The 10066-nt window shown below is 46.1% G+C and overlaps 1 protein-coding gene across 1 annotated transcript; it reads right to left on the reverse strand.

Moving 5' to 3' along the window:
* Window positions 1-413: 413 nt before the first annotated feature.
* LOC125378133 (P cell-type agglutination protein map4-like) lies at window positions 414-2714 on the reverse strand. The gene is made up of 4 exons (XM_048392998.1): window positions 2616-2714; window positions 1957-2250; window positions 1046-1537; window positions 414-914 (listed from the first exon to the last, which is right to left on the reverse strand). The coding sequence occupies exons 1-4, from the start codon at window positions 2712-2714 to the stop codon at window positions 414-416; spliced, it is 1386 nt and encodes a 461-aa protein (XP_048248955.1).
* Window positions 2715-10066: the final 7352 nt, after the last annotated feature.

Genomic DNA, 10066 nt, shown 5'->3' on the forward strand with positions numbered 1-10066 from the left:
AGATTAAGATGGTGTCCGGCAATACAGACAGAAACAGGTTTGGCATAAAGGTGCCCAGCAATACAGATAGAAACAGGTTTGGCATAAAGGTGCCCAGCAATACAGACAGAGGCAATCGTTAGAGTGAACTCTGGGAGGGAAGAGGCAATCGTTAGAGTGAACTCGGGGAGGGAAGAGGCAATCGTTAGAGTGAACTCGGGGATGGAAGAGGCAATCGTTAGAGTGAACTCGGGGAGGGAAGAGGCAATCGTTAGAGTGAACTGGGAGGGAAGAGGCAATCGTTAGAGTGAACTCTGGGAGGGAAGAGGCAATCGTTAGAGTGAACTCGGGGAGGGAAGAGGCAATCGTTAGTGTGAACTCTGGGAGGGAAGAGGCAATCGTTAGAGTGAACTCGGGGAGGGAAGAGGCAATCGTTAGAGTGAACTGGGAGGGAAGAGGCAATCGTTAGAGTGAACTCTGGGAGGGAAGAGGCAATCGTTAGAGTGAACTCGGGGAGGGAAGAGGCAATCGTTAGAGTGAACTGGGAGGGAAGATGTAATCGTTAGAGTGAACTCTGGGAGGGAAGAGGCAATCGTTAGAGTGAACTCTGGGAGGGAAGAGGCAATCGTTAGAGTGAACTCTGGGAGGGAAGAGGCAATCGTTAGAGTGAACTCGGGGAGGGAAGAGGCAATCGTTAGAGTGAACTCGGGGAGGGAAGAGGCAAACGTTAGAGTGAACTCGGGGAGGGAAGAGGCAATCGTTAGAGTGAACTCGGGGAGGGAAGAGGCAATCGTTAGAGTGAACTCGGGGAGGGAAGAGGCAATCGTTAGAGTGAACTCGGGGAGGGAAGAGGCAATCGTTAGAGTGAACTCTGGGAGGGAAGAGGCAATCGTTAGAGTGAACTCGGGGAGGGAAGAGGCAATCGTTAGAGTGAACTGGGAGGGAAGAGGCAATCGTTAGAGTGAACTCTGGGAGGGAAGAGGCAATCGTTAGAGTGAATTCGGGGAGGGAAGAGGCAATCGTTAGAGTGAACTCGGGGAGGGAAGAGGCAATCGTTAGAGTGAACTCTGGGAGGGAAGAGGCAATCGTTAGAGTGAATTCGGGGAGGGAAGAGGCAATCGTTAGAGTGAACTCGGGGAGGGAGGAGGCAATCGTTAGAGTGAACTCGGGGAGGGAAGAGGCAATCGTTAGAGTGAACTCGGGGAGGGAAGAGGCAATCGTTAGAGTGAACTGGGAGGGAAGAGGCAATCGTTAGAGTGAACTCGGGGAGGGAAGAGGCAATCGTTAGAATGAACTCTGGGAGGGAAGAGGCAATCGTTAGAGTGAACTCTGGGAGGGAAGAGGCAATCGTTAGAGTGAACTCTGGGAGGGAAGAGGCAATCGTTAGAGTGAATTCGGGGAGGGAAGAGGCAATCGTTAGAGTGAACTCGAGGAGGGAAGAGGCAATCGTTAGAGTGAACTCTGGGAGGGAAGAGGCAATCGTTAGAGTGAACTCGGGGAGGGAAGAGGCAATCGTTAGAGTGAACTCGGGGAGGGAAGAGGCAATCGTTAGAGTGAACTGGGAGGGAAGAGGCAATCGTTAGATGAACTCGGGGAGGGAAGAGGCAATCGTTAGAGTGAACTCTGGGAGGGAAGAGGCAATCGTTAGAGTGAACTCGGGGAGGGAAGAGGCAATCGTTAGAGTGAACTCGGGGAGGGAAGAGGCAATCGTTAGAGTGAACTGGGAGGGAAGAGGCAATCGTTAGAGTGAACTCTGGGAGGGAAGAGGCAATCGTTAGAGTGAACTCGGGGAGGGAAGAGGCAATCGTTAGAGTGAACTGGGAGGGAAGATGCAATCGTTAGAGTGAACTGGGAGGGAAGAGGCAATCGTTAGAGTGAACTCGGGGAGGGAAGAGGCAATCGTTAGAGTGAACTCGGGGAGGGAAGAGGCAATCGTTAGAGTGAACTGGGAGGGAAGAGGCAATCGTTAGAGTGAACTCGGGGAGGGAAGAGGCAATCGTTAGAGTGAACTCGGGGAGGGAAGAGGCAATCGTTAGAGTGAACTCGGGGAGGGAAGAGGCAATCGTTAGAGTGAACTGGGAGGGAAGAGGCAATCGTTAGAGTGAACTCGGGGAGGGAAGAGGCAATCGTTAGAGTGAACTCGGGGAGGGAAGAGGCAATCGTTAGAGTGAACTCTGGGAGGGAAGAGGCAATCGTTAGAGTGAACTCGGGGAGGGAAGAGGCAATCGTTAGAGTGAACTCTGGGAGGGAAGAGGCAATCGTTAGAGTGAACTGGGAAGGAAGAGGCAATCGTTAGAGTGAACTCTGGGAGGGAAGAGGCAATCGTTAGAGTGAACTCGGGGAGGGAAGAGGCAATCGTTAGAGTGAACTCGGGGAGGGAAGAGGCAATCGTTAGAGTGAACTCTGGGAGGGAAGAGGCAATCGTTAGATTGAACTGGGAGGGAAGAGGCAATCGTTAGAGTGAACTCGGGGAGGGAAGAGGCAATCGTTAGAGTGAACTGGGAAAGTGATACAGCTACACCTATTGCTCATTGTCCTTAAGCTGCAGCGCGCTTGAACAGAGATCGACGTTCCCCTTGATTGCTTCCCCAAACTGGCGTTGTTATATAGCATGGTGTTGGCCATTATGGTTTGACCTCGTTGCAGATGGACTCAATCAGGATAATGACCATCATGACCGTGGACACTGACACGTTGTACTTCTTTCTTGTGGTGGCGAGTTCACCTATTTCCATAAGTTTTGACGTGATCAAAGAGAGATGGACCTAGGTCTTACCTGGGATACAAACGACAAATCGCATAGAAAGTCCTTCGGAATTTGCTGAAGCAAAGTCTAAGGTCCTTGTATGTTCAGTCGGGTAAGCTTCTGAGCTGGTGTCAACATACTGGGAACCCATCTTGCAGCCAGCGTGATCATGCGAAATGCGTCCGTTGAGACGGACTTTTACGGACGCCAAACTGATCCCAGTAGTGTCTGATAATATAAGTTGTTAACCCATCACAAGGGATATGTGGTGTGATGTACCTTGTGTGTGAGCCTATGTACCCCGAGCCGTCATTCATTTCTGCAGGGTCGGAATATATGTCCATAGTTTTACTGAGTTAGCAAATAAAGCGACAAAACGCTTCCAATATCCCATAGAAATCTCTACATAAAGCAGAATTGATCGTACGATTCCTGAACTTGTGTTTATGAATCACTATCAGATAGTAATGAACCCAGGCGTTCGCAACAAGGTGAGCGTATCCTGTCCCACCGGTGGCACCCCTCACAAACACATGCAAAAGAAAGGCAATTGTTCACCTGAAAAGACACGCAGCAATCGACGCAAACAAATCTAGTTACTTCTCGTTACCCAATGCATTCGGTTAAACATCCGTTCATTTCAGCTCAACGATACATGTTCGAGATATGCATGTTACCTACGATGTGTTCCGAGCGGGCTACATGGAAAATAATTGCTCTCTCCTTAACCAATCAGAAGCTAGTATTGTAACATGAGATGAGATATACTGCATTGTAACACGTCGGTCAGCCTGAACCGTGCTCTGGGCGTCCAGTTTCAGACGTGGCAGCATTAGAACGACCAGACCGCTTAAATTCAGCAGCAATTTCTTAACAGTTGAATATGTGAGCGTGCTTTTCTTCTTCGTGTGTTATCTTTGGTGACAGGCCTTTTTTATGAAGGTACTAAATTACAGCTTCTTTCACATTTTCCCCACCCGTGAAGATTCCGGGGTAGAATAGGTCTTCAGTAACCCATGCTTGCCGTAAAAGGTGACTATGCTTGTCGTAAAAGGCGACTAACGGGATCGGGTGGTCAGGCTCGCTGACTTGGTTGATGCATGTCATCGATCCCAATGGCGTGGATCGATGCTCATGACATTAACCACTGGGTAGTCTGGTCCAGACTCGATTATTTACAGACCGCCCTCATATAGCTGGAATATTGCTGAGTGCGGCGTAAAACAACCAACCAACCAACATTTTCCCCATTATCGCAGTTTCTCTCAATCCTTCCACATTCCCCAGTTGACTTCTCGAAAACAGATGCAGTTATAAGTAGCTTGGTGCTTTAAGAGAAATTGATATTACTCTCGTTAATTGTTATAACACCAATGGTGATTTGTATTTCACATCCGGGTACAAGGTGCACGATGCAACATAACGTTCATAAAGTATGCTAGATCCGCTCTTTTTGGTCACGTGAAGTTTCTATTTATCACAAGAACACCAGATGTACGTGGGGTTTGGAGGCGGACAAATACAGTGCTGCTGTATCTTAATCTGTCGTCTTTATGTTATTTACCTAACTTTCAAAACTGGCTTCCAAAGGAGACACCACTTTGGTGAAATCAAGTGACATCTCGTACAGTGTATTGCTACAATGAAATTGCAGCACAATGCTTTCCAGACCATGGTGAAATAAGCGGTCATCATGACGTCACAATCAAATGACGTCACTAATTACTCTTCCACTGAAGTTGGCTAACTGTACTTGTTACTCAAGGCCCTGGGTGTTACTGTTTATAGACTAAAAACGTTGGAAGAATCATTGTTGATGCTAAATAGAATCTCTTTTGACATCAAGTATCTCAATACTCGACGCAAGCCTCGGAGGTTTAGACTTGCTCCAGCTAGATAGATAGGCATTTTTTAGGTCGATAGATTAATATCAAAAGACATTCGGAGGAGATATTTTATGCACCAGCCTTTCTTTGAACATGATTTATTACATTAAACCGATAGTTTGATTGAAACAGTATCCGTAAACATTACTAAACACAATGACATTTGAATTTCCGAAATCATCACGTCAGATGACAAAGTAGCGAATATTATGCTTTTAACATAAATGGATTGTATGAGATCACGATGTGCCAGAAGCACGTTCAAGCTCAGCCGTTGTTGCTTCTTCATATATTGATAACATGTTTTCAATCCGAATTGCCATTGCTTGCAACAATGTTACTAATTGACTAAAAACATTGCATTTGCTTAAAAAGCACTTGTATGAGTCTTTCTCATAGTCACAAAGTAAACAGGAAGAAATCAGTTTGTACACCTCGGATCCTGATATCTAGTGCTATCAAAAATCCTAATAGACGTTTCGAGCAATAGACAAACGATGGCAAGTTAGGAAGCAGCCTCAGTGTCTGAGCGGTACTTTTAAATTTGTACACGCCTTTACTATATTATCCTGTCATAAGAAACCGAACAGTTGACAGTTTAGACAAAATGGCAGCGTGAATTTGAAATACGCCAAATAATATGACACAACAGCATTCAGCTTGACTGACAAAACCAGGCCTTCAGTTTCAGCCCCGTGTACTCCACCCCTGGTAACACACTGGTAAGGGGAGAGGGCTGGTTCCAGTGATGCGGTCCAGGGCAAATTGTTTTGAAAGTATCACCATGACAAATAAAAGCAGCAACAGGTGTTCGCCCCACTCAACACACCACTTACCATAGTAACCCACGTGTCAGCACTTACAACGTAGTAAATGTGTCTGTAAGGGAGAACACACACTCCATACACACTGTTACTTGCAGGAACTGGCCGTCAACCTGTGCCAATCACCATGGTGTTGGGAAATGTCTACTGAAGCCGGGATATAAACCCATCGTGGTGAAACACCGGTGTCTGCATCATATTGTCGTGTATATAACTGACAAACAATCTTCTATGAAGAATTGAGCTCTAAAACACTTGATTTGTATTGCCTTAATTCATATTTAGCATTAATCATGTCCTAGAATCAGGGCAGAATCCACAGTCATTCTGAGATGCAATAATACATCCTTTGCATTGGAGTGGTAATATATCAGACCCCAATAATTCCAGGCAAATTTGCCTTTTAAACGCTTTATAGAGTATATAATAAAAGTATTTATCGAAGAAGAAATGCCGTATGTATGTACTTGTTGTTTGATTCAGTACAGCACTTTCTGTTCAGTGCTGGACGATATCAGGGTTGTATGGTGAGCCCTACATTATTTATTTTGTTTTTAAATGTCTTTATTATAATGATCAAACAGTCTGAGACTGAAGAGGTATACATGTAGGTAATATTTGAGAACATTTTACTACCTTATTTTTTGCATTGCACAGTGTCATTAGTGTAGAGCTTTCATCATCATTGGTATAATGCATACTGTGTGGCCTTGTTATAGGTCATGTATAATGCATACTGTGTGGCCTTGTTATAGGTCATGTATAATGCATACTGTGTGTCCTTGTTATAGGTCATGTATAATGCATACAGTGTGGCCTTGTTATAGGTCATGTATAATGCATACTGTGTGGCCTTGTTATAGGTCATGTATAATGCATACTGTGTGTCCTTGTTATAGGTCATGTATAATGCATACAGTGTGGCCTTATTAAAGGTCATGTATAATGCATACTGTGTGGCCTTGTTATAGGTCATGTATAATGCATACTGTGTGGCCTTGTTATAGGTCATGTATAATGCATACTGTGTGGCCTTGTTATAGGTCATGTGTCATGCATACTGTGTGGCCTTGTTATAGGTCATGTATAATGCATGCTGTGTGGCCTTGTAATAGGTCATGTATAATGCATACTGTCTGTCCTTGTTATAGGTCATGTATAATGCATACTGTGTGGCCTTGTTATAGGTCATGTATAATGCATACTGTGTGGCCTCGTCTAGGTCATGTATAATGACTCCGCTCTTTGTACCCGGCCCGTAATGACTATTGTTAATGTACAATGCCGTATGTTACCTTATGGAAACATACTTTAACAACGATATCGTAGATAGGAGATGCAGATTCTCACCTCGAATCTTTCAGTGAAAGTGAAATGCCCTTTCCATAATTATAACCAAAAGAAGTCTCCTCTGAAAGCAGCAAGTAATAGTTTGTATGAAGCACAGGCACATTTACTACTTTGTAAGTGCTGACACGTGGGTTGCTGTGGTAAGTACTGTATTGAGTGGGGCGAACACCTGTTGTTGCTTTAATTGGAATGTTTGGAACATTTATATTTCCGAAATGTAGGCAACCCGGCCCATAATTTACAAACAATTCACAAACAATATATTGGTGAAAGGTTCGCCTTTGTACATGTAATACATTTCTATCAATATATATCATCAACAAATGGTAGTCATTCACGTCAAAGTGTTTTTCAATCCATTGTTTTCTCACACTGAAACCATATAATATGTATGCACCTATGGTTGCATGTGATTCATTTGATAATGATTGAGAAAAAAATTGAAAATAGTTGCGGGCTTCCAACACCCTGATTTAACCAGACGAATACATACCCATGTTCAAACAAAATATTGCTAACAAATCCGACCCATGTTTGCCTTCCGGCGTGATTAAACAAAATATACAACCAACTCCGGGGGGCGTACGGCGTGGCCTTGGCAACAGTTGTGTCCGGTAGCATATACATTTCCTAACATACAATAGATCTAACGGGTACCTTTTACACGTTCCATGTTAATGTCCCTACAGAGGCGTAGATGAAAATAGGTGCAATCACTCTGTCAAACAGAAACATTGATGTATTTACATTGACCTAATAACGCTTAATAAACCTTAAAAGACAAAATGTGGCTTTCTTAGCTTGGGTAGACAGGTTTTCCCCCAGTTCAGTGTAGGTGTGAAATAGATAGCAGTTTAGAAAATATATCCTTCATAGTTGTCTTTTCAGTTGCCCACCTCGTCAAAATACGATGATTTTAATTTTTTGTCTATTCACTTTCATGCAATATTTATTGCAAATCGCACATGAAATAACAATTTGTGTCTGTAATCTATACACGCTATGCGGCATTCACCATGTATGCATTATACATGACCTATAACAAGGCCACACAGTATGCATTATACCAATGATGATGAAAGCTCTACACTAATGACACTGTGGTGGAGGGTTTGGAGACTGGTCATCAGGTCATATGTTAAAGGTGTGGAAGTAGCGGTCTGTGCAGTAGCACCTTTCGCAATGTCACATGGAAATTGAGACACAATAGATCCATAGAGAGAAGGAGTGTGATTGAGTAGGTGAGTGCGTTGGGTTTAAAACAGCTTTGAACACTACCCCGGCTTTGTCAGGGCGTGTCTGCCTAATGTATTTGGAAAGCCCGAAATGATGCAGGTCTCAGACATTTGCCACTTTGGTGAAGCCCACGAGCACGTGTATGGTGCTGACAAACCTAAGAACAGAAACGGGGCGAGCCGGGATTCAAACCAACGATCATATATTTCGAGCGTGCCCAAAGCGAATTGCGGCGTCTTAGACGACTGCACATCAAACACACACATCCCCCCCCACACACTAACAACCCGTGCTAGGTGTTGACCTACATGTCCCCCGTGCTAGGTGTTGACTAATATGTCCCCCGTGCTGGGTGTTGAGTTACATGTTCCCCGTGCTGGGTGTAAACTAACGTCCCCATGCTGGGTGTAGACTAACATCTCCCCCTGTGCTGGGTGTAAACTAAAATGTCGCCCGTGCTGGATGTTGACTAACATGTTCCCTTTGCTGGGTGTAAACTAACGTCCCCATGCTGGGTGTAGACTAACATGTCCCCCATGCTGGGTGTAGACTAAAATGTCGCCAGTGCTGGGTGTTGACTAACATGTTCCCTTTGCTGGGTGTAAACTAACGTCCCCATGCTGGGTGTAGACTAACATGTCCCCCATGCTGGGTGTAGACTAACATGTCCCCCATGCTGGGTGTAGACTAACATGTACCCCGTGCTGGGTGTTGACTAACATGTCCCCCGTGCTGGGTGTTGACTAACATGTCCCCCGTGCTGGGTGTTGACTAACATGTCCCCCGTGCTGGGTGTTGACTAACATGTCACCCGTGCTGGGTGTTGACTAACATGTCCCCCGTGCTGGGTGTTGACTAACATGTCACCCGTGCTGGGTGTGAACTAACATGTCCCCGTGCTGGGTGTTGACTAACATGTCCCCAATGCTGGGTGTAGACTAACATGTCCCCCGTGCAGGGTGTAGACTAGCATGTCCCCCGTGCTAGGTGTAGACTGACATGTCCCCTGTGCCGGGTGTTGACTAACATGGCTCCCGTGCTGGGTGTTGACTAACATGTCCCCTGTGCAGGGTGTAGACTAAGATGTCCCCCGTGCTGGGTGTTGACTAACATGTCCCCTGTGCTGGGTGTTGACTAACATGTCCCCTGTGCAGGGTGTAGACTAACATGTGACCCGTGCTGGGTGTTGACTAACATGTCCCCCGTGCTGGGTGTTGACTAACATGTCCCCCGTGCTGGGTGTAGACTAACATGTCCCCCGTGCAGGGTGTTGACTAACATGTCCCCTGTGCTGGGTGTTGACTAACATGTCACCCGTGCTGGGTGTGAACTAACATGTCCCCCGTGCTGGGTGTAGACTAACATGTCCCCCATGCTGGGTGTTGACTAACATGTCCCCCGTGCTGGGTGTTGACTAACATGTCCCCAATGCTGGGTGTAGACTAACATGTCCCCCGTGCTGGGTGTAGACTAACATGTCCCCCGTGCTGGGTGTTGACTAACATGTCCCCCGTGCTGGGTGTTGACTAACATGTCCCCCGTGCTGGGTGTAGACTAACATGTCCCCTGTGCGGGGTGTAGACTAACATGTCCCCCGTGCTGGGTGTTGACTAACATGTCACCCGTGCTGGGTGTGAACTAACATGTCACCCGTGCTGGGTGTTGACCAACATGTCACCCGTGCTGGGTGTTGACTAACATGTCACCCGTGCTGGGTCTGATCTGAACTAACATGTCCCCGTGCTGGGTGTTGACTAACATGTCCCCCGTGCTGGGTGTAGACTAACATGTCACCCGTGCTGGGTGTGAACTAACATGTCCCCGTGCTGGGTGTTGACTAACATGTCCCCCATGCTGGGTGTAGACTAACATGTCCCCCGTGCAGGGTGTAGACTAACATGTCCCCCGTGCTGGGTGTTGACTAACATGTCCCCGTGCTGGGTGTTGACTAACATGTCCCCCGTGCTGGGTGTTGACTAACATGTCCCCCATGCTGGGTGTAGACTAACATGTCCCCCATGCTGGGTGTTGACTAACATGTCCCC

Source organism: Haliotis rufescens, unplaced genomic scaffold, assembly GCF_023055435.1.
Source record: "Haliotis rufescens isolate VD_foot unplaced genomic scaffold, xgHalRufe1.0.p SCAF_11, whole genome shotgun sequence".
NCBI lineage: Eukaryota > Metazoa > Mollusca > Gastropoda > Lepetellida > Haliotidae > Haliotis > Haliotis rufescens.

What these genes read in the sequence shown, in the direction of transcription:
- LOC125378133 (XM_048392998.1), bottom strand. Translation starts at nt 2,714, where the DNA reads ATGGAAATAGGTGAACTCGCCACCACAAGAAAGAAGTACAACGTGTCA. An exon ending in ATTGCCTCTTCCCTCCCCGA is followed by an intron (nt 1,538 to 1,956) that starts GTTCACTCTAAC and finishes CTTCCCTCCCAG; the next exon opens with TTCACTCTAACGATTGCCTC. An exon ending in ATTGCCTCTTCCCTCCCAGA is followed by an intron (nt 915 to 1,045) that starts GTTCACTCTAAC and finishes CTTCCCTCCCAG; the next exon opens with TTCACTCTAACGATTGCCTC.